The following is a 24,886-nucleotide window of genomic DNA, read 5'->3' on the forward strand; positions in this document are numbered from 1 at the left end:
AAAAGACATTCAACTCCCTAGATAAAAGCAAGCTGAAAATTAACATAAATAAGCTAAAAGAAGACTTCGACAGTGAGATTCTGCACAAGCAGGGAAATCTGTCCTTATGGCCAAGCATGCTGTCACTCATGTTTGACTAGATTATCAAGAGTAGAAGTTGCATCTCAGAGCTGTAATTCTGGGAATTTTATGCTGAGCAAGGCAAGCAAGGGAACACATTTAAAAAAACCCCAACATATTAATAGTCTGTTTATTTAAACAAAGGACACTTCTACCATATGGAGGTTACAGGAGAGATTGAAAGAAAACAGGTGAATCGTAAGTAACATAGATCCCTGCAGAGACATACTCCTCCTAAAAGCAATCAGGCCTTTGTACCTTGCTACACATGTCCTATAAGGCAAGTGAAGACATTAACCATCATTTCTCTGCATCTTACACAGTCTCAGACACAAACAAAAGCTACAGGAAATTACATTGAGCCATTAGGCACAAACCAAATTCCAGAGTGAGCAATGCTTCACACCAAGCCATGGTTTTGTGAGTCTTGACAATGGGAGAAGTGAGATTCAGCTCTCCACCATAAGCTACCAGCCTTGGTAAATGGGACAGCTCCTGGTCAACCTGTCATCACTGCTAGTGTTACCTTCAGACAACATGCTTATAGCCTCATCAGTCTGCTGGCTATCAGTGGTCAATATCTTCTTTGAATCATGGACGTTGCTTTGGTAGTTCACTGGTGAGGGATAGTCATTGTCACCCACCGTCGATGAGGACATCGATTCCCAGGGTATTTCTCTCTTTTGCCATTTCAGGTCCACTCTCCATCCTGTCCAGCCATAGAAAGCCAATGTGAAGAGGAAGCCTTGCATCGGATTAAGCACCCCCTATGAAAAAGCAGTGCAACACAAGTTACATCAGCAAGGCTTAATTCTGAACTCCAGCAGAACCTTCTGTATGCATTAACAACTTCTCTCACACTGAACAACAGCTGTCTTTAGCAGACGATATTTGCATGTACACTGTTCCCACTGCAGATACAAAGCAGAGTGAGAAACTACAACCTGTTGTTTCTGAATACTAAGATCTTCCTTGTGAACAGCAGGCACCAAGTGGTTTTCTAGCATGCATTTTAACTGGTCAGTCCCCAGTGTGTTTTTAACATTCCTTACAAGTTCTACATTTTTTAATTCAGAAAAGCAAATATTGTACTCTTCACTGGAAGCCAAGTCAAATCTATGAGAATAGACATTAGCACATGCAGGCAAATTTCTTAAAATAGCAGCAATTGAACTGTCTGGAACTGTTGCAGATTTCTAAGCCGGTGAAAATGTCCATCAAAGTGGAATGGAAAACCAGGGAGAGACAGTGCAAAAGAAAATCCCCAGTGATTTCCAAAAAATCTTCTGTTCTCACTGCTCCAGGATGTTTGACAAGTAAGTGGTTTTAGTGGTTATCATTCTTCTCACAGGAAAATCAGAACATTTTTACAGCCAGTTTAAATGATAGCTCAGTTGCTAGAGCTGGATGTGTGCTCTCCCAATGAACAAGAGTAAGGTCTCTGTCACGCAAACGTGTTCAGTCTTTGTCATGGAGAAGGCTGCAACAAATCATTTGCATTGCTTAACTTTCTAGTACCAAGCAGCTGAAGAGCTTAAGTGCACAGATCATGTTCAGGCCTCTCAGGTATTCAACTATTTCAGAATAAATTTCCTTGAAAAAGGAACTGACATTATCACCTCTGTGAAATCCCTTGTCAAATATTCCAACATAAAAAGAGAAAAGGATGGAGTATGGTAAGAACTCAGTATCCTATAGCTATATTCTGGTGCATTGCTTTTAAATTCCATCATGTATTTTCCCCTAATAGCTGTCCAAATGGCATGAAATGTGATTAGTCATTAATATAAGTCATTAATAATGAAAACTCTAGTTACAAACAGACTATTAGCAGAAAAATCCCATTTTGTGGGCATCTTCAGGAATCATAAGCTAAAAACTGCAGCTTGTACTATGCCAGGGATAAGAAAGGGTGGACCATAAATCATTGCAATGGTCTGCTCTGGATCTTAAAATGGGTAGAAACCACTTCTCACATACTCCAGTAAAAGGGAGAAAATCTTGGCCTTTGGTACCATTTTGGCAGATTTTACACATGAGGGTCACTCCCAGTGACCACTTCCTCTCTCTTACCTTTGGTTTTTCTTCCTTGATTTCCTGAGTGTTTCCCCAAAATACACTATGTTGGTGCTGTTCCACCAGTCTTACAAAAGTGATTCCAAAGACTAAGAAATGCCATGGTTGACCTACCATTATAATCCATGTGATGAGTGCAGCACTTCTAATGTTTTTCAAAGGTGTTCCATTGATATCTGGCTGCATTTCTAGATAGAACAAAAGGCTCTCGTTGATGATATTAGATGACCAGCTGTTGCAGGAATAATAAGGACAAAGAGAACAAAACAGTGATATAGATATATGTAGGCTTATGTAAAATCTGAATTACTTACAAATAATAGGAATTAGGAACCTTAATAAGGAGAGTGAGATATATATTTTTTAACATTAAGTCTCTAGGTGGAGAGCTCTTATCTCCCTGAGTCTATGATCAAAAAACAGAATCCTATCTCCTACACCAGGCCTTGACAAAGAAATCAGTATACCCAAACAGAATTCAACCTGATCATGTAACCTTATCACACTGCAATTATAAACAACTGTGATCCACAATGGGAACATCACAGACAGTAAGTGTGCCTTAAAAATATAGTACAGTTAAAGGAAAGCAAATGTATGCTTATGCACTATAAAAGGCTGTAGAAACTCCAGCATCCCTAGAATTTCAGGGTTAGATTTGAGTAGATTTTCAAAATGTCTATAATAATCTACAAAACAGAACTGAATGTGACTTTAAAGTCTTTGAAAATGCCAGTAAATTTTAGGAGTAAAGGTAATTTCTGTTTCTAAAGAAGGATGAACATAATTAAGCCCCATCTTCCGAAAGAAAAGGAGAATATGATAATACAGCTTATAGTCAATAGTTGTAATTTCTTATGATTTCTAAGCAGACAGAACAGTTTTCCTGCATATTTCTACTGGAGCTTCAAGAAGGAAACCACCACCAACCATACCATACTTTCTGAAGGGGTTTATACAGATCCTCTGCTTTTTCATTGTCTAAAACCTTCTGCCCATCCCTCCCAAATTTGCAGGCTTCTCTTCTACCCCAAGTTGCCCAAAATTTCCTTGACAAATTTATCTTCTTTTTTACCTCTGGTATAGATCAGCATCTTCCTTAAGCTAAGACGGTACTGTCTCAGACTTCTTGTACAGTAACCACTGAAAGAGTTTTTACACTCTAAAGCATATGCATTATCAGCAGAAAAACAAAACAAAACAAAACTAGCACCATGTGGGGTTTTTTTGTTTGTTTGTTTTGTTTGTTTGTTTGTTGTTGGTGGTGGTGGTGGTTTATTTTGGTTCGTTTTTGTAATAGGAAAGCTTGGACAAAATGGAAATAAACAGTCAAGCCCACTGCATCCATAAGGAGCTGCTTCTTTCTTTCATGCTTGCTCTCAAACTAGCAAGCTGGCACAGTCCCTGAGATTGTAATGCTCTTCTGTGGTGCCTTTGGGCTCCAGTATTATGTTCTTTCTTTCTGTAACCCCGGAAGCCTGGATACATCTCAGTTCCCTGTTATTTACAGCACTTTCCAGTGTGTCATGCTTCAGGCTGCTTTGTTGCTGTCAGTGTCCCTGCTCCCACTGGCTACCTCACCCTTCCCAGAAGAAACTTCTTTCCTGAGAAATGGCCATAGTTTCAATTCAGAGCACTCAAGTATACAGCAGCAAGGACAAGATAAAAAGGCAGCCTTTCTCCCTGTTCAGCCATTTAAAGCAATGAAAAATGCAGTAACATGCCCATGTATAAAATAATAAAATACTTGCACAGACTGTGAAATTTGGCCAAGTTTTTTCACTACTCTTAGGCTGCTTATTCCATTGCTTGTGTTATCCACGTATTGGATACCTCACTGCAGAGACCCATGTAACACAGATCACTCCCTCATCTGGTGCATTTACTGCTGTGTAATAATTGCAAGACTGCTCCTAAAGCAGGACTTCTTTCATCTCAGTTTTGCTGAGTGCATCCAGCACCAACATCCACTACTGCAGCATCATTCACTCTTGATGGTGCTGCTAGAACAGAGATGCAAGGGATTTGGGAATGAGGAGTGCACTCTCCCTCCTTCCCCTCCTCTCTTGTGCCCTTCTTCCTCCCCTCCCTGTCCTTTCATAGACTGCTATTTTCATGGAGGAAGATGGCATATCAGAAAAAAGATTAAAGGATGAGAAATTTCACACACAATGCACAGATTTCCCTTCTGGTGTGTAAGCCTGTATTTCTAGGCAATACTCCATACTTGTTTCACACACCTGAGATCTGCAGACCATAGAGGTGATACATCTAATAATCATAACTGGGGCCATGAAGCATGCCCTAGAAGTGTATTTATTGGAAGCTGTCAATGGCGTGTTTGATGACAAGAGCACAGAGTGGGCTCTAGGAAATCTTGCTGCAGATTCAGACAGCTTTAGGTTGTACCCAGCCCCCCCTCCCCCCCCTTTTTTTTTTCTGTTGTTTCTCAGTGTCATTGTTTTCCTGTTGGTTAAACATTTTTATCATTTCCTTGCAGCCTTGTGATTCTCCATGAGTGATTCAGCTATTTTATGAACTAGTTTAGAACTATGTCTTCCTTAGAAACTTTCCCTTCCAACTGTAAGGACAAGCAAATGAAGTAACCCATCAGATTCTGTTCTTGTCCCCAGTTGTCTTCAGCTGGGAAAAGGCAGGTTAAAACAAAAAAAATGCACCTCTTACCAAACAATGAATACCAGCATGATTTTGAAAAAGCGCATCTGGATCTCTGTCCCCAGCCGTCTCTCATTCTCTGTGTAAATCCCTTGTCTCCCTTTCAGTAAAGAAGCAACTGGAAAGTATAAAGTTGTGTTCATTAATATATGTACATCTCATTATTTATAGGTTCAAGGATACAGAAAACAGATGTCTGTAAAGAGTGAACAAAGGAATAAATGGGCTTGTCTCCAGCAGCAAACCTCATACATGGCTTAATCCTGAAGGAAAAGAAGTATATCCACTAAGGATTCCTGAAGTAGGTGGTATCCCACTAGCAGCTTTCTCTTCTCTCACTCCCATTGAAACAGAAAATAGTATGGTAAGCACACTTTCATACTAAAAAGGTAGTGCTTACAACTTCTCTACGATACATGTGACATAAGGAAGTATTTACTAGGCAATGTTCAGACAAAAACAGAATACAGACAATACTATTATACACTTTGTATGTAATTGTGCTTTGAATACAGCATTGGCTACTACATCTCTAAAACCTGAAGCTGTAACACCAACAAAAATAGACAGTTAAGCCACGTACTGTTCAGATATCATAAGGAATCAATATATGTACTAATGCAAACATACTCACTGTTTATTTTCCATAAAAGAAAAAACTGTGATTATCCAATTGATTCTCAGGCCCTAAGCAATGAAATTGTATCTAGGTATGGCCGTGTGCAGCCTCAGCAAACTTGGTGAGAAATCAGGAACACTCAAAGAATTCTTCAGCCAAGTGATTCTAGTGCTCCATTTGTCTACGACAACATTTTTTGCTGCCTTCATACTTCAACATCCTTTGTGTTGAAGCTTAATTCTTCTTTTACTATTCTGTACAAGGAGAAATTCTGGTTTTAAGAAATAGCTAAATTCCCATGTCATTGCATTCTACAGATCTCATTGTGCAAATCTTTTTTTTTTCCCCTTGTTGCTTTTCTTCATTACTTTCATTAGACCATTAGACAATGAAGAGAAACTACAGGCTGCTTGAGAAAACTGCACTGACAAGACTTCGGAACAAGGAGACACAAGGCATCATCTTTAGCAATGTGTATTTCTGAAGGTAAGAAACAAAATTTGATCCTTAATGTCTACACGAGCAGGTAGCAGAGGTAACACAGGTGCAAATATTAAAGCAGCTGTACCAATAGATACTTTAGCCACATAGTCTGACAGAGGTATGTGAACATATATGCACATAATTATGAAATGCACACACAAAATGCACACATACGTAAACACACGAGGATGCACATTGCATACAAGCACAAACATTCAGTATTTATGTTCTCTTTGAAGACCTCTGCTGCTCTCTGTAGAAAATGTGTTGTCCCCTCTTCCAAAGGACATGCTACGGAACATAAGTTTACCATTTACCAAACTGTTGGTACAGAATGGAGGAGTCATTGTACTGATTGATTTTACAGACTGCAAAACATCAATTACAGGTATTTTTGATAATTTAAAATTATTAAGCTAAAGCTTATCTTTTCCCTATAGAGCATTTTGGTCCCAGTCTTTGGAGGTAATACTTGTTTTCTGTTTGCTCATGCATAGAGATATTATTCTAAAATAAAAGCAAAAAAACATTATCCTGTATAATGAAGGAGAAGCTTGCTGAGTGCTATCTCAGAAATGCAGGTTAGAAGTCTGAGATAATATAATGATGCAAATATGGTTTGTCTTCTGTTCCGAGTATGTAGCACTCTGGGACTTTGAGATAAGTGGGGAAAAAAATAGAAGGTACCTCAATAAAGGTAATTAGCTGTATTTCAGTGTGCAATTGGTACAGCGTTGTCTACACCTGTAAAACTTGGCAGTGTAACATCAGCAAAAATAGGCAGTTAAGCCACATAAATATATTAGAAAATATTCCATGGATTTTGTCAGTTCTTTCTTTGATAATGGGCATTACTGAGGAATGCAGTGCAGATGGGATGAAGACTGAACTCAAAATGCAGAGTCTTCTGTTGCTGCTCTTATGCACTGAATGTGTAGATTATAAGTATGAACTTAGGCACTTAAAGCACCTAGTGCTGATCATGTTACATTAAAAGAATTCACTGAACTCGTTCCTTTTTTTCCAGTCACATTTCTTCAAAGCACTGGATACCAAATCAAACAGGAGCTTCAGGATCTCAGTTGAGTTGTACACAATTCCCACTTGTTTCATAATCTCAGAATCAGGAGTAACAAAATTCTGATCCTTGGTTTTTTTGGTTTTTTTTTTTTTTTAAATACTCAGCTACAAAAAAGTTAAACCAACCAGATATCACCATCATTACCCTTAAAAAAGAATTAACTGCATTCCAAAATATACATTGGAACCAATATTACAGTAGCATCAAATATCCACCATATACTGCCAAAAATACTTTAGAATCAAAAGTAATTTAGTAACATAGAAATAACTTTGCCAATCTGCAATAGTAGAGATCCAAAACAGCTTAACTTCAGTATGTGATCAGTTTACCTCTAAGGCAAATTTTCTATTGAGATAGTGTCTTCATTTTGGTAGGCAATACTCTTCTATCCTCAGCTATCCGTTTTTACTATCTATCCGTTTTGACTAAATGAGAAGCCATCCCACATACCTGGATACACAGGCATGACTTTTTACATCATTTCTATTTTGCTAAATGATATGCATGCATTCATGATGGCCATTAGGAATGTACCTGCAGTCACTGTCCTTCTGAACAGGACTGGGTTGACCACCAGCACCAGCAGGAGAGGGGCGTAGGTTGTGATGTAATGTGGGATTGCGTGCTCCAGGCCTCTTTCACAGCTGAGAAGGAAGGAATTATTAACATGTTATTCATTATTATCCTTTCACATCTGACAGTTTCGGCTATATTATTAGTGTCACCTTTAACTAAAACCAAAAGCAAACAAAAAAACAAGCACAAAAGGAATTAAGTGAACAGGTGCTAAACTTTTAATTCTCAAATTTCTACAACCAATTTACATGGGACACAAGGTTGATTATTAACTGGCATTATGAATTTTCCTCCAATTTAAAGGAGTAAATACAAAGCTGAAACCAGGAGAACAGGAGTGGACCAGCACACCCTGCCTGCAGCAGCCCTGTGCACTATGTCACCTTCGTGGGCCTCGTGACCCTACAGGGGCTCACAGCAGAAGCTGCACCACAGCTCTGAAATGCATCGCAGGGCATGAAATGCCTGGGAGATATCTTCAGGGCCCACTGAAACCCAGGTTGCACGGACTCGGTAGGAGACCCTACTCTAAGATCAAAAAACCAAAAAAACCCTCCAGTATTTGGATGTCTTCCTCTTACACTGATGAAAAGGCATCTGAATGACCACAGGGCACCATGGTTTTGGAGTCTGCTTCCAGAGAACTGCTCACCTGGAGAGGGATGGGTAGTAAAGCAGTGCAACGCCCTCCACGCAGAGCAAAACTGCCAGGCCCCAGGCCATCATATGGTACAGCACAATTGTACTGGAGGAGAAAGAAGGACACAGGTTATTAAAGACAGTAACTCTCATCATTCTCACATGGCAGTGTTAGCGTGGGACAGGTGTGAGGTGAACAACACTGGCAGCACATCACACTGAGGAGAGTAGGAGGGACAGGGGCCTTCCAGAAAAAAGGAGTCCTGGTGGTTAGCAGGCTTGCACCAGAAGTATCATGTCCTACGGACAGAGGCCAGAAGCCTCTCCCCTGTTCCCAGATCTCCTGAATGAAGCCCTGTATCCTTCATTGATCTTGCGGACAGCACATTCAGGAAGAAAAAACTGAAGAAGGGAGCCAAACACCAAACCAAGTATCCTTCTGAAGGCTTCAGAGAACTGTTTGACTTGGAGAGTCAGACACTGCTCCCATCTGAGGGAGGTTCACATCTATGTGCTTAAAAAAATCTTTTGTTGGTGTTTTATATTAAAAGGTTAACCCTTCTGCCACAAAAATCAATTTCAAGTACAGAGCAGAGAAAAAAATAGCGTCTTGTTGCAGTGTTGTAATGCCCAATCTGCACTCTATTTTTCTGAAAGTTAAATACATTGGGTTACATTTAAGCAGCAGTTGGGCACAAACAAATCAATATCTGAGCACTGCCCTGGCAATTGAAGCACTTAGAACACCACTCACTCAGATCATTATCTGGTAACCATGTGAACATCACATGTTTGCACAGACTTCATTTATATTCTCAGATAGTTGCATGCAAACACGGACATACAGCACTAGAAGTAAAATAAGACATTCAGAGCTTTAATTCTAGTACCTCAGTCCTGCTGATCTTCTTACCACCAAGTAAGAATCGACGGCATAGCAGAACAACCACCAGAAGCCAGCACTATATAACAGCTGGATCCACATCTGCAAGAAAAAAAAGGCAATGTCACAGCTGCTTTTCAAACACTGCTGGAGGTGAACGGAGACTCAGAAGTTTTTCCCGGGAATTTGTTCTTTAAATGTGTGTATTTTCCAACCGAGATTTGTGAGTTATGAATTCTTATTCAAAACTGCAGCATTGCTGTAGCCAAGGGATCTGCTCCTAGGTAAACTGAGCAATTTGCCCTCATAGCTTGTTCAGTTGTTTACAAAACCTGCTGCTTGTTTACCTCTCCAGTCTTAACCCTGAATGGCGTGAGTGAAGTCTAAAGTAAATTATCAAACAATGTGTTAACTTTAAATTAAGATTAGTAATGAACATTTTATTTTAAAAAAATAGTATAACGTTTTAGCAAAATTTCATTTTTCAGTAGCTGAGGAATGAAAATAGAACTGAGGTCTGCCATCACCACAGTGTGCCTCTGTATCATGAGTGACAGGTATTTTATCCACATTCAAGAACTTGAATTGGTGTTACTACTGATGAAGACGATGTGCAGAAAAATGCCTAACATTGTCCATACTGAACTACATAGCTAATATATTTTTTTACAAAAATCCAAAGGAAACAAGTTCAAGTCAACTTAAATTCCACCACATTTTTGAGTTGACCCCATACATTTTTCCCATGAGCCTATCGAAGATAACTGAAGCTCTGTTTATAAATTCCAAATCTCTTCCAGACAGGAGCTGACTACTTGTGATGGTCTGGGACCATTAAAATATTCAGATTACCTTCCCTTTGAGCCCTGCTTTCAGCTCTTATCTGAATATCCTTTCTCACAACTCTACAGTAGCATCCTTTTACACCTGGAAACCAACATACTTGTTACTGAGCCAGACATCAGTGACTTGAGTTCTACCATTCCTTCCTCCAAGGGTAAATCAAGATGGGAATTACGTCCTTACAACATGGATATAGTTCCTAGACATTTGTGACATGAACTATTCAGTATTTAATCAAAATGCTATGACATTTTAATAATACATGGGTCAGAAAATAAAATTCCAGTCTTCCCACTAGTGCACTTAACTCATAGCACTCAGTATGTAATTTAATCTACACTATTACATATTTGCTGCAGTTAAGAATTGCAGTATTTACTATACATAAACACATGCATACAAAAATAAACTGTGAAGTCTTTCCACACATGAATTCCAACATAGACTAGACAGTCGCCAAAAATAATAAAAAGCAGATGCACCTAAAAAACAAAATTTTCATATGCTGTCTAGCTTCTTGCAAAATAACACATCTTGCTATAGAAAGGGAGTATCCATCTACAGATCAGAGGGTCTCATTGGAAGGAGATGATTCAGGGCCTCACTATTTGGAGTTTCATTGACTTGTGGGTAAATGAAATAAAACAATAGCACCAGAAGAAACCTAAAATAGAACCAGAAACATTTTATTAACTCACTTGAGGATATGTTAGGGGAAGCAGGATCATTTTTCATTCCAATATAATTAAATTTAAATTTAGCAAGCGACTCAAACTGCAGCATTTTCCTGGAGCCCAAGAAAGGGAAAATAAAAATTGCGGTATTCCGCTATGCTGCTCACCATTTAACCTGAGATCAAAATGAAAAACAAACAGTCTGCATACAGCACCTCTGTCACTGCTTAAAAATATTACTTTTTGTGGTAAGGGCCAGAATGTGAAACTTAAGACACATGGAAAGGTGGTTTTCAAATAAGGCGTTCCCACTGAAAGATACTGATGTTGGCAGTTTCACCTTCAAAAAAAAAAAAAAAAAACTTTTTCATCTCATAAGCAAAAATTAAGCATTTACGATGGAAAATTGAGAACTGATAGATGTTCACAACTGATACTCGCTTCTGTCATTATGTCTGAAATTGTCATTATTTAGGCATATGAAATACAGCAAGTTGCATTTTGGCACATATTATTTCATTTAAAAATGACAGGAACAGAGTAGTTATATTTATATGCAGCATATCCTTTTCTAGGTCGTAAACCTTGAATTTTTAAGCTACTACTATTATTGCTCATGGGTGAATTCTTGGGCTACTCTACATTCCTACTGAGCTGAGGCAAACTGGTGTAATTATCTGTGTTTTGGTAAAAAAAAAAAAAAGGGACATTTTTCTTGTACAGTAAGCTCAGATTTTATACTTCATGCAGTAATGTGATCGTATTATTTAAAATTTGCACTTCTGTAATGCATTTACATTCCCTTATTCTACGTTCCTCAATCCAGAATGTACATCAGGGATTTAAGAAAACTCAAACCCATTTTGGGACACAGTACGTTGCCTTTTGGATCCTGTGTAAGTAAGAAAAGCAGGAGTGTACCCCTGAACCTACCGCACTGCCCACGCAGAAGGTGGAAGGCCACACATCGGTCCCGTTGACCACTGAGATGTTGGCAACGAAGCTTGGGAAGCCCAACCAGATGCTTGATCTGAAGATCACACCTAAAGAGAAATGCATGAGTGCTCTTTGCTGTCAGCATGGTTGAAATCACATGCTTGTTGCCGGTCGCATGTTCTGCATTGCGGCCTGGATTCTGCATGCTCACAGGGCTGGAGCTCTTGGGGAGTGCAGTGCAAGCTGGATGCTGGGGGAAGCAGCCTTGAGAGCCTGGGGGACTCACCATGTCATGTCACAGAGATCTAAATCTCACTTACCTACAGACACTGTCTTACACTTCCCTAAGAGGAATCCAGTGGCATTTAACAGATTGGCATTTACCAACAACTAACAACTCAGAATTTAACTTGCAGCTATTCATATTGCTAATGGTTATTTCTCTACAACTCCTTGTTTCAGAAAAATGTTATTTAACAGTTTTCACTGTCTTCATTTTTACAAGCAGCTCTTTTCCTCTCTGTCAAGGTGCTGAACAAAGCATGGCTTTACAATTAGGGAAGAACAATGCTGACTTTTTGAATGAACTCAGTTTGCTGTTGAGATTTAGTGGGTTCGCTCAAAATAGGCCCTATGGCACCAACACACATCATCAGCACATTGTACCTCACACTCAAAAAGGTGAGTCTAATTCAAGGACAATCACGGATAAATAGTTTTCTTTTGCCTGTGAAAGGAGAAAAATAACTATATACTGCTGTCCTCCTCTGACTGGGATTATGAAAAGTTTATTCTCCAAAAGTGTGGTAAGGCACTGGACTGGGGCTGCTTAGAGAGGTGGTGGGGTCACCATGCCTGGAGATGTTCAAGGAGCATTTAGAAGTTGTACTAAGGGACATGGTTAGTGGGAAATACTGGTGGTAGGTGGACAGCTGGACTAGACGATCTTGGAGGTCTTTTCCAACTTTGGTGACTCTACAGTTCTATGATTCTACAATTCTATGATTGAAAGCCCCTTTTCCAGGTGCTCTTTCCATGTTTTACTCTATTTTTTAATCCATTGTCTGTTTTAATATTAGTACTTCTTATGCACCATGAGAAGACCCACCTAGGTGTAAAAGTGGAAAACATGTAAAACCCTACTTCTTTCACAGGCAACCAGAGAGACTTACGCAACAGTACTACCCCAGTTACCTAACATGAGAGAAAAGATGCTAATGTGGTTAAAACTGAGCTTTTATTTCCCCTGCATGTGTCATGTTAATTTCTGTCTCACTTGGCAGTAAATTCCAGGGCAGATTTACACAACCCATCACTGGGGGCAGGGCTCCCTGCTAAGATTTTCTCCCCTTCCCGATGCCGGCACAGTGCTCAACCTGTGCACAGCTGCAGTTCCATGCACCATGCTGCCAGCCTGCTGTTCCCAGTTGCAGGTTGATATGTGAACAGCAGCACCGACTCTGTTTGAGAGGATTTAGAGACACGTGTAAGTATTTTCCGAGTGCAGTCCTGAGGATCAGCTAAGTTGTGGAAGTCAGCTTTAGTTAATCATGTGCTCCCTTGCCTCTGTTTCTACACCTTCCCCTGCACGCCAGCCAGTGCAGGATTTTAATTTGAAGTGGAGATTTTGGTGTAGATCTGCCAAGAACTTTTATTTTTAGAACTTATCTATTAAGCAAGACCTTTCTCCCTTAAAGGCCTGCCCTTTTCTCATCTCACTCAGCCCAGACCTTCCCCTGAACACACGCAGCACACTCCCGACCATCTGCCAGCAGGGCCTGCTGCAGCACGGCTGAGGAACGCCAAGATGGCGCTTACCTGAGCCACCGAGGATGTCACACACCGAGATAAGAAGAAGAATGGTGGAGGAGGAGGAGGCTTTGGGCATCTTCCGCAGGCTCTGCCCCTTCTTCGGCAGGAGCTGCAGGATGGTCAGCAGCAGGCTGGCGGAGGCGCTGCCGATGCAGACCCCACAGAAGACCTGGGGCTGGAAGTTCATCACGAGCTGCGTGGCTGCATCCCGGTTGGGGCAGCAGTAGGTTTCTAACCTGGGAGAGGCCATGAAGCATCCGGCTGACGGAGGGGTTCCACGAGCAGAAGCTGCTGCTGTTGCTTCCAAAAGACAGCGTGAGCTTTTTCTTCACCCTCCCCATTAGACCTTGGCGGTGAGAATCACGCGATTGAGGGATCATGTGCTGCTGCTGCTGGAAGTAAATCCCCTAGAGCGGCCTTTCTCAGCCTCTCCTAGCAAGGAGATCAGATCAGAACAACAACACACAGTGTAATCTGAAACATGCCCCATGCTTGCTCAGAGCCATTGGCAAGAGTTCACTCAAACATTTCTGCTTGCACAGTGTGTGATACAGGAAGCCTTAAACCCATAAGAGCACTAGAGATGGTTTAAAATGAATAAAGATGGGGATACCAACGAAGGAGCATTAAATTTAATTGTATTTCATTTTAGACCCCTCCCACACATTGCAGCTTAATTACTGAAAATTAATTCAAAGGATGGGCCTAGACACAATCAGTCCCAGCTTTTGCTGGGAGGAGCAGGTCTACAAATCCACACCCAAACCCAAATCTAAATTTTAGGGATCCAACCCACCCACCTTTCAAATTAAAAAGAGAAACACTACATCCGATCACCGTGGAGAGCGGTTATCTTCAGGAAGCCATGTCAACCTGATCCCATTTAAACTGCAAGCACAGAATCTTCTCTTCAGTCTGTGTTAGATCAGAGGTGGAAAATTCCAGGACTTTTGCTTCCACAAGAATATTCTTCTTTCTTTTTTTTCTTTTTTTTTTTTTTTTAATTATTTTATTTTTGGTTAGGCTTTAATATGGAAATAGGAATTTGACCTGAAATGTTTGTGTTTTTCTTTATAAGCTAACAATATCCTTTAGTCAGGAGTCCTGTTAGATGTAGCAGAAGATACAATCACAAATATAAAAATTAACTCTCCCCTCTCAGACAAATTTCAAATGGCCTGTGTCAGTCCCTGCACTTCTTTAATCTGTGTTTATAGGAACACACTGAGGAAATACAAAAGGGAGCATGGGTGAACTGGATGCTAAATAACAGTTGTGGGTATTATAATTAGTCCCTATAAGAACAAATGACCTGATCTTATTTTCTTTATCTTCTAATGCCCTTGTTTATATGTTAGCAGCAATTACGACACCTGAATGAATGGTAGGGGATGCTGTGTATACAGTCATTATGAAGCACAGGCTTCAGCCAGTAAGCTTGCCTGCAGCAGAGAAGTCAAACTGAATGCCCCAGCCCTGCCCACCTTGCAGCGTCCAAAGAGCAGGATGTTAGCTTAGAGATCCAGGTGTCCACACAACAGCTAGTGCCTCTGCTCCCAGGACAGCCAATAATAGATCTCTAGCCACCAAGTCTAGAGCCTAGGCTTAGCCTACAGCTGTTCAGCTCTTCCTACCACTATTGTGCACGATGAGCTGCATGGCTGAGTAGGCTCTGCTCCATAACGGAGACTGAGGCATACTTACTGCCTGTTACAGTAGCTGAGCTAGAAGCTGAATGATCTTTGGATCTTTTTGCTGCTTTCCAGCACACAGGTTTTACTGTTCATCTGTGGATGAAGATAGGTGAGTGATCCAGGCATTATCATTCTATGTGCTGCTACTACCATGCACACAAAAACTATACTGGAAACAGCAAAGTTGGGAAACAGATTGCCTTGCTCCAAAACACACCTTCTTGCTGAGGCAAAGAATATCTATGCTCTGAGGCTCCTTGGATGTTGTTTCATCTCAGACAAAACAGCAGACCATGCTGTCATGATATCGCACTGCAATCACCTAGCTAGCTGTGATACCAGTAAGTATAACAAAATGCTCTCCTTTTTTTCCTACAGATCACTGCCTAGAAGACTATGACTGCAGTTTCATTTTCATGCAGATTCTGGTAAATTCACAATAAACACTGGTCTGGAAGAAAATACTAAACTTGATTAGAAAGGAACCAGTTCCTATGCTACTAAAAAAAAAAAGCCCAGAAAATTAAAAACATCCCACAGAGACATTATTATTTAAAATAAAGCCATTGTATGCCACATATACAATTCAAATACACATAAATTAAAAGAAATGATGCTTGCTCTCATTGGAAGATTGCTTTAGTTTGCCTGATCTATTACTTTTAGATTATTGGGCAAAAAGTGAAACCGTTTCATAGAAGCCTTTCATTGCTACTATGATTTTCTTGTTTCCCTCACTATGCCTGTTCTCCTTCTTTTAAATGTTTGAAAGTGTGTCAAGTTGTTGTCTTGACCATTTGTTCTGGCTCCAGATAGGAATGTTTAATGTATTTTGCTTTTTTTCTGCTTATCATTTGTTTCCACTGTTCCTGACTATGGCTTTCCAGTTTGCTCGTATAGATTTACCACTTAATTATTTTAACTTCTCTGCTCCTTTTGTTTGGCCCCCTCAAACTCACTTGCATTACTCAGCTGTAGACTTATGCCATGGAGGTAATATTTTATATCTGGCTTCCCTTTTCTCTCCACAGTTATTCCAGCTGAGCACCCTAATTTCATTCTTCACCTCTCTGAGTGGGCAACTGCTTTTTAACCGCTTCTTCTGAGTCCCTTCTCTCCTACTCTCTCAGCATTTGATCTCACATTTTCTTCCAGAGAGGTTATGTGATTATTTCCCTGCACATTTGCAGTTGGAAACAAGGAGTGTGACCTGTGTCAGAACGGATATGAAAAGAAAATAAAGTGATTAATGAGTAAATGGATATCTGACATGATGTAAGTAGACGTGTCCTTAACACAGGGACATCTGAGGCTAAACAGGAGATGGATCAGCCAAACTAATGAGCCGCCCAGCATCTCAGCTGGTATGAATGAGCTAGTCTGGCCTTTACTGCTGCACTCGAAGTGTAAAGAGTCACAACAGTCACGGAAATCCAAAGCTGGTTTGGCAGCCTTATACCTGAGATTACTTTGGCTTCACATGATTATGAAAATGAGAGGATGAAAGCTGGGTCCAACTGCAAAAGAAACAGAAAAGAATGAGCAGAAAGAAAGGGAAGAATTATGTTGCCTGGTTAAGGAACATTTTTTGGTATTCAATAGTTTAAATCATTGTTCCTAGATCCCTTTCCTTGGAAATTACAGATGTAGTTCGCACTGACCTCAGAGGTATCAAACAGACCCTCATTTCTGCACCAAGGCAACATCTCAAATAAGCAAATGCAGTAACTTGAAGACAAACATTACCAGAGATGCATGAATCATTAAATTAAAGTGGTCATTTTAAAAAATAATCAAACAGATGTGTGGAACAAATACATTAACCAATACTGAAAGTTTCAGTCCTGTTTTTACAGATTTGCAGCAATGTGTCTAAGAATGAGAAAGAAATACTGCACTCCTTGCAAGGAAAACAAGCGCATACTCCATATGTTCAGCTTTCAGAAACACCCACTCATGCTCCCCTTGGACCCAGGAAATAGCACTTCTGAGGTACAGTCTGTATGCATCGTTAAGATGAAACACTGCCTTGTCTGGCTCAAAAGGAAAATAGGTTTACAAAAATATGACAGGCATGTGTTTCAGCTCTTGAGGAGTGTGGTACAGCTTATGCTTGAGCAAGCAGTCACAGATATTTTAATCACTGTTTTAATTAAGTCTGGGACTTCATTAAGGTAGAAAAAGCAAAAGAAAATTTATGGATATAGAGACGTTATTTGTTTATGTGTACAATTCAGTGCATCTCTCCCTCCATTTAAAGCTCCCAGTAAAGATCTTCATTACTCTGAAAATGCAAAAACTCTATTTTATCATTCTTGATCTTGAGCCTTTACTGGTCTTAGACACATTATCCAGCATAACATTTCCTACACTGATGAAAGGTGGACCTGTCTGCAAGCTGAACAGATGCAATAAACCAGTTGTGATCTTCCCAAAAGATTCTGCAATATGCTCTCTGAACATGTAAATATTCTGTATGCTCAGCACGGTTCATTTTATCTGCAGAGGCCTCCAGCAACTAGATTTACTTTATAGGAAACTGGACTGCTTTTTACAACACTTTTTTGCAGTCCTTCCCATTGGTACCACTATAGATTTTTAGACCTAGTTTTTAAACTGGCATTTCCCTCAACGCAAAAATGTAATGAATTGGTAAATCCATACCCGATTATTTCTGCTTAAGTTTTATGTAAGTTTGGGCAGGAATATCAGAACAGTCATACTGAGTGTAACATCTGTCATGACTGTAGCAGCTAGAGATTACACTGATTGAATTAGAAGAAAAACAGTGGTATCACCTCCTTTTCCTGTGAGATTTGAATGTAAGTATATGGGTGTAAGTTACTAATTTACATTTAAGGATGGTGAATGTTAATATAAAAGGATAAAAGTGAATGTATCTCCACTGCATAATGTTTTTTTTTTTTTTGTTTATTTGTTTGTTTCCATTAAGAATAAAAACATAAATACACAAAATGAGCGTGCATTTGAACAGCTAAATAAGTGTGCCTATTTGACAAAAGGAATCATGTTACATATATTTTTACTGACTTCTTGCTCTCCAGGAGAATGTTATCCTACTTTACTTCTGTGGACAAGCACACACAAATTTGTTATGGAAACTGTGCCTCTTTTGTACTAAGTTAATAAATAAGGTTTATACGGCTTAAAAAAAAAAGTAACTCAATAGAAGCTCAAAAGCATGCTTTAGCTGGCTCAGGGAATCAAAAAGTTCAACAGTAAGAAAAGAAATGCGATAGTGTAGGAATCACTCTTGATTCTTCCATTCTGAAGATCATTACTCCCATGTCAGAGATGACTTTCCCAGCCCAGAGGGGGAAAAGCAATGAGACCAGCCTCCTCAGCACCCAAGTACCTTACTGGGTATGCTCATCTGGTGAGCAGCAGGGCTACTCAGTAAATTTACATAACAATCTGGCTGCCTCAGGATCTGCTATTGTCACCTTCCTGGGACCACAACCACAAGAACTTGTCTGGTCCTGGAACTGCTTCAGAAAATGCAGCATTATGAAAGAAACCATCTGTGTACCTCTACTACTCTGTAATTCAGACTCTCAAAAGAAGCTAACCTTTGGAGTTGTAACAGGAGCTGAGTTCTCACAGAAGATGGGCAATAAAAGAAACCCATCCTGTTTCCTCAGGATGTTAATAACAATGCCTCACTGCCATGAGTAAACTCTATCCTGGAGACAAAATCCAGGTTAATGAAGCAGTACCTCCCTCAGCAGCTTTAACCTTTCAACTTAGAAAGGCTTATACCAGGGAAGTTAACCTGAATGCTGACAATTTTTCTCTTTTGTATGACTCAGTAGGATTTCCTCAGATCTCCCATCAGCTGTTAATACTTTTCTGCCTTAGACTCCAACAAGAGGAGAACATTTATATTCCTTTAGTATAAGAGATCACAGCATGGTGAGGTGGCATGCACAGAAAGAGTTCCTGCCCTTGTGTACTCCCAGGCATACTCAAATTTGCCTTATATTTCTGTGATATTTCTAAATTCCTAAATTTAGAACCTAGCTTCTCACACACACTTGATGTTTCAGGGCACCCTGCTATAGAGCTGCTACTAACGACCTCATGCTGCACCCATGTTTAGATGTACGCTCACAAGATGCTATGACTTCCACCTGGACAAGGTTCAGGTTCTGTGTAACCATGCTGAGAGCAAAAAGGACATTTGTAATGAAGGAATCGTGGCTATATATAGTATGCACCCAGAGATTTATTTACATATGACTGATAGGAAAAAAAGGGAAGGTCTATTTGGCGTTTGCTAGCAAATGAAGACAAAGTCCAAGTGGAAAATTAGAGATTACAAGGTCTTTGCCTGCTCTCGTGCATACTTCAGCCTCTTGCTATTATTTACCCTTTAAAAAGCCTTTTGCACAGCATTTGTTGCAGACAGAACACTTAAAACTCTCCCCCAGGCAGATCATCTCTAATCATCTCTGCTTCAGTTTTTACAGAATCATAGAGTGGTTTGGGTTTGAAGGGACATTAGAGATCATCTAGGTCCTGTGCCCTGCCATTGGAAGGATGCCTCCCACCAGATCAGGTTGTTCAAAGCCCCATCCAGCCTGGCCTTGAAAACTGTGCAAAGATGGCTGTTTCTAATTTGACAACTGTGATCCATTAACATCAGAATTTTCACAAAGTTAACAAAAAGTTGAACAAAATCTTTTGGAGTTTATAAAAATATTTTCAATTTCCAGTGGTTTTAATTTTAGCCTCAAAGCTCCTAGCCACACTTCCGTCCCATTGCTTAAATCCTTCATAACATAAGGCAAGTCTAAATAAAAAGATTATGGTACCACAGTGAACATGAAAACAACAGAAACGAGGTGCTTTTTAATAGCAGTAATAAAAATCAAATTCTATCTATTAATTGGAGATTACACATTGAATTTTTACTAGCCACTTCTAACAAATAGCACATTACTATTTGTATTACTTCAAATTCACTAGTATTTAGATATGTGATGCTCCAGTATCAGAGTTTAAATGCACTAGAGACTGCTTGTCTGCCTCTGAGGCTACACTGCTCAAGTAATTAAAACGGGACAGTGCCTTTTTTTTTTTTTTGCTGCATAAGGACAAGATGGCACAGCACCATTTGTATAGAGAATGTTATTGCACAACGTGTTGTCAAGGAGGATGGACAGTGAAAAACATTTCCTAAAGCACAAAGACAGAAATGCAGCAGTAAGAATATATGCTACAGGTGGTGCTTCACTGAAATGACCACTAAACACAAATATATATAGCCAAAAAATATGTAGCTATATCATACATGTATATATGCACATACTGATGAATCTCATCCACAACTGAAAAAAGGGTGGCTTCCCCCACAGTGTAACAGTCACTGCTCCATGTTATCCCCCAAAATGCATCCAGGCATTCCCTAGTTAGCATGCTAACAATGACAGTACAGACAGCACAGGCTGACACGTAGCCATACTTGAACCTGCATGCTCTTACCCTACTATTCAGTTTATTTGTAAAATTGTAGCCCAATATCCTGCAATATGATTTGACAAAGGGCCCTGATGCAGGAACTGGAAGAGGTATACAGATAGCAGAGGCACCACGCCCCTGTGCATGACTTAACCTGTACCTGAATTCGCCAGTAGAAAACCCCATCCCTAGGGAAGGCTGGTTACCTGTTCACCTGTTTTTGTTAGCTTTATGTTGTCTTTTGATTCTGCTACCATGTGAGGAGTAGCTCTTTTCCTTTTATTCTTTTGTTTGATTTCTAATCATGTTATCTTGCAAAATCATGTAAATGTTAAGCCTTGAAGTATGTTACAGATTATAGGAATATCTGTTGGTCACTTCGGTCTATAGGTCTAACTGTTCCCAGGAGTTAAGCTGGGAATATTATTGTTAGCAAACCATGTGTTTTTTATTCTTGGTCATTCACAACCACAGTTTGTTCCACAGTGAGCTCTCTTACCTTCAGAAAATTGCTTGAGATACTAGGCATTTGTGAAGATGTGCCACTAGTGTGTCCCCACACACTACTGTGCAACTCAGCAGCACTGACACAGGGCTGCAAGGAGCACTGATTTACCGAAGTAGTTCTCTTCATTACAAGACTTGCTTGAAATTAAATCACAGATCCATACTTTTGTCAATTTTTCCCTTCTGTTTTTTCCTTTCTACAATCTGGTTACTCAGATGATGTAGGGGTGAAGGGTATGCATGCATCAGGTGCAAAGACAGAGTGTAAGGACTTGGTGGTGCAGATCACGATGTGTTCTGTGTTCTGGAAGGAATTATACAGGAGTCTGGCTACCCAGACAGTTATAAGTTATCCTGGAAGTGTCTATAAAAGGCGGTACTGCATGGCTTCCTGATAATGCTCCAATGCTTGAAAGCTAAGACACTGTCAACATGAAGAGTGTACCATCAGTGGTCTTGTGTACCAGGTATGTCCTTGTTCAGTGTGAAATTTCTTTGAATCCCTTCTAGTGTTCTGTACACGCTGCTTATGTGCATCATTGGTGTCCAGCAAAGGTTTCTTTCCTACTGTGAAACCAGGCTGAGGATCTTTGACAGCAGGACTGTTACAGGACTGTGCTGATGCAATCTGAGGATACACTGATAAACAAAAGGAGTTCAGAAAGTAAGCTCAACCTGTGTTTTTGCCTGCCTGTGTTCTTTGCAGCTCACATGCTGGCTGTGCCTGCTCTGTCTAAGTCAACTCTTTCCAAGACAAGTCTGTTGCAGTTGAATTTAGTCACATGAACAGAGTAAATCCAGGCAAATATGAGTTAATTCTTGTCACCTTAGCTCTCACTGATTCAGCATTGTAAGTAGGAACGTGGAGACTTTTCTGTCCTAGGTTCATCCCTGCAGCTAACACCTAGATGTTGCTAAATATGTGGTTTACTTTAATATGGAAGTTGCCCAAGTCTCAAGATCCAGTATTTAGAGGAAGAACTGAAAAAAGTTTGAATTAAAACCTTCAGAGGATAGACACACCAGAATTTCATAAGAAATGCTATTTCACAGATTCTACCTTTATAAAAAGTCCCATAAAAAGAACACAGAACTGTATGGTTTTTTTTCTTCTTTTAAGAAGAAGAGCTAAAGAAATCAACATATATTTGAATATTTCTCTTAAAGATTAAGAACTTCTAAAGGTTTATCCAACATTAATTATGAGCCGATGAAGCCTTATTTGCAATACGAGAGAAACAAGACACACTTGGGAAAACTTGTTAAAGTGTCTAAATCATAAAGGAAACATCCAGCAGGAGTTTTTCAATGCGGTATTTTTCATTCTGAGAAAATAGATCACCTGTTGAAATTAAAAGTGTTCAGCAGAAGAGCATGATTATGTTGAATTCATCAGGAGGAAGATGGCAGGTTTCCAGAGTAAACCCTTCTGGTTTCCAGCTATGCCAGGATGTCTGTCTGTCTCTTGGGCTGCTACACAACCTGTTTCTCCAGGTTTCAGGACTTTCAGACTCCAAAGTAAACTGCCAGCAGCTTGCCACCCCTTGAACTACGTTATAAAAAACGACATCCACTTTTATACAGGAACTTCTACCACTATTTCAGCTACTTTGGTCTTTGTGATGGTTATTTTCAAAGACACTCAAGTTTCACTGTATGTTTCACTAAACATCCCATCAACATTACAAAGAATTCATTTTTGCTTCATGTACAGCATATGCATACAAACCCTACAGATTCAACAGTTACATTACAGACTGTTGTGCAAGAGGAATCAACAACTACAGAGAACTCTGGGGGAATAAGGTAAGTCTGCAACTCAAACCCTGAGATCCATTTTCCTCCTTAAGCTGCCAGCCCTCTTGCTGGATTCACAGTATGCTCACAAAATTCTGGCCCCTAGAAAAAAGGCTTTTCTAATCTTTTCATCTTCATTGTAGATATCACAGTATAGGTACATGTCTATGCACCAACCTTTCTTCCTTTTCTGGTGACTAATGCAAATCTGTAGCTGATTACACAGAATAAGATGTGTTGACACAATTAGCAGAGAGGTCATTTTGGCAAATGCCACTGACAATTTCCCCGGATCACAGAATGTCAGGGATTGGAAGGGAGCTTCAAAGATCATCTAGTCCCATGTGTACAAGTCTGCTCAGACCCTCTGCTGGTGGTTGCAACCCCTTTAAATGAGCTGAAGGAAAATGCGTTGCGGCTCATGTGCTCTTTTTCATAGCCTAGTCTCTCAGCTTAAACTGTGGATGAACTGTGCATGTCCTCGGGCATCAGTTTTCTATTTCAAATGGCTGACGCAGAGGTGCTTTGTCTCCTCACCCAGCTGTAATGTTTGGTGGTAAGCTCCGAGGAACCAGTGGTAACAAACAGTGGGTAATTGTAAAGGCTTAACTCACCTCAGGTCTTTAGTCTGTTGAGTATGAAGTAGAAGCCTCTCTCTGATGCTTTCAGAAGTCTCCACTGCTGGGGGGGAAAAACAAACCAACCTGAACCAAAATCAGCTGGTACTGTAGGCTTCAGGACAATGATGGAGAGTATAATAGCTACTCCAGAATCATTCTGCAGGTGTCCTGCACAATTCAATGCCTTAAGGAAAAGATATGTGGTTTATAGCCATAAAGGTGAAATAGGCTGTGTCTTAACACCATACTGTGTTTGAGGCTGTTAACACTAAAACCTACCATAGAGGAATCTATTCACAGTTTTGGCAGGCTCAAGGACTAAACAGGGAACAGGTATGCAACCTCTGCAACAGAAATTTCTTTCTTTATGCTTAATAAAATCTGTGTAACAAAACTTCTCTTGAAATTGTTCATTAAACTTCAAATACTGAGGTCTGAACATAGATTAAACTTCATAGCCTGAACACAGAAATACTGTGGAAGGAGTAGAGTTTATTGCATAAAGCTTGTTATAGAAGAGGGACTCACAAACTGAGCTTGTGCATGGCTTAATAAAGTTTGATAGCTCCTTGTGCATAGCAGTAGGAGGAGGCATTCGATAAGTTTCTTTTAATCACTGTAAAGTAGCTTTGGTAATAATAATGGCACAGGTGATTACAGAAGGGAATACTGGTTATGTGATATTGGTCATTGCTCTGTCTTCAGCACAAAGAAGACCACTATGTCCCTCTACACATTCATGTTCCCTTACCTCATATTGCTAACTCTGGTATAGTCAGGCAGCACCTGACAAATGAAAACAAGATTTAAGTCAGAAAGCTTATAGACTTTGAGGGTTTTATTAGACAACATAGCTACCATTGCCATTGTTACGTAAATGAAAACTATGATTTTAGTACATATTTACTAAATCCTTTGTTCTTTATGACTAAATGAAAACCTATGAAGTCTGGCAGAAGCTACAGAAATTAATATGCTACATTTATAACAATATTTTAAGAAAAGCGCAAGTACTGCTCTCCAACTGGGTTCTGAACCAGCTTCAACTCCAGAAGAGAAGGAGGATATAAAAGATGTGAAGAAAAATGTGACTGATACAACAAGAGAACACGCTTTGCCTTAACTCTGGCAAAACTTGCATATGTGAGGAATTTTATATATAGGTTTCTTGGCTTTCCGTTTATAACATTAAAAGAGAGAAGGAAAACCAAAACCAGAACCAACCCAAACTCAGTGTTTGAATGATTAGATACCAGTTCCAGACTCTTGGTGCTCCAGTTTTAAAATGTGCTCTAGATTTACTTATCATCCTTCATTACTGGCTTTATCAGACCAAGTCCAAAAGGTACAATAGTAATGAACTCTG

General features: G+C 39.8%; 1 protein-coding gene across 1 annotated transcript; it reads right to left on the bottom strand.

The window, feature by feature from the left end:
• Positions 1-236: 236 nt before the first annotated feature.
• Positions 237-13,671, bottom strand: GPR143 (G protein-coupled receptor 143). Its single transcript, XM_065743900.1, has 8 exons — positions 13,428-13,671; positions 11,607-11,716; positions 9,164-9,258; positions 8,287-8,379; positions 7,593-7,702; positions 4,882-4,990; positions 2,311-2,428; positions 237-887 (listed from the first exon to the last, which is right to left on the bottom strand). Exons 1-8 carry the CDS (start codon positions 13,669-13,671, stop codon positions 588-590), a joined length of 1,179 nt encoding a protein of 392 aa, XP_065599972.1. The 3' UTR covers positions 237-587.
• Between the last annotated feature and the right edge of the window lie 11,215 nt (positions 13,672-24,886).

Source organism: Cyrtonyx montezumae, unplaced genomic scaffold (genome assembly GCF_038088225.1).
Source record: "Cyrtonyx montezumae isolate F1298 unplaced genomic scaffold, pur_monq_1.0 scaffold_3, whole genome shotgun sequence".
Lineage (NCBI taxonomy): Eukaryota > Metazoa > Chordata > Aves > Galliformes > Odontophoridae > Cyrtonyx > Cyrtonyx montezumae.

Excerpts from the sequence above, each read along its gene's own strand:
- GPR143 (XM_065743900.1), bottom strand. The coding sequence starts at position 13,671 with ATGGCCTCTCCCAGGTTAGAAACCTACTGCTGCCCCAACCGGGATGCA. Across the intron at positions 7,703-8,286 it reads TACTACCCATCCCTCTCCAG|CTGTGAAAGAGGCCTGGAGC; the intron begins GTGAGCAGTTCT and ends CTTCCTTCTCAG. Across the intron at positions 2,429-4,881 it reads ATGCTGGTATTCATTGTTTG|CTGGTCATCTAATATCATCA; the intron begins GTAAGAGGTGCA and ends TTCCTGCAACAG.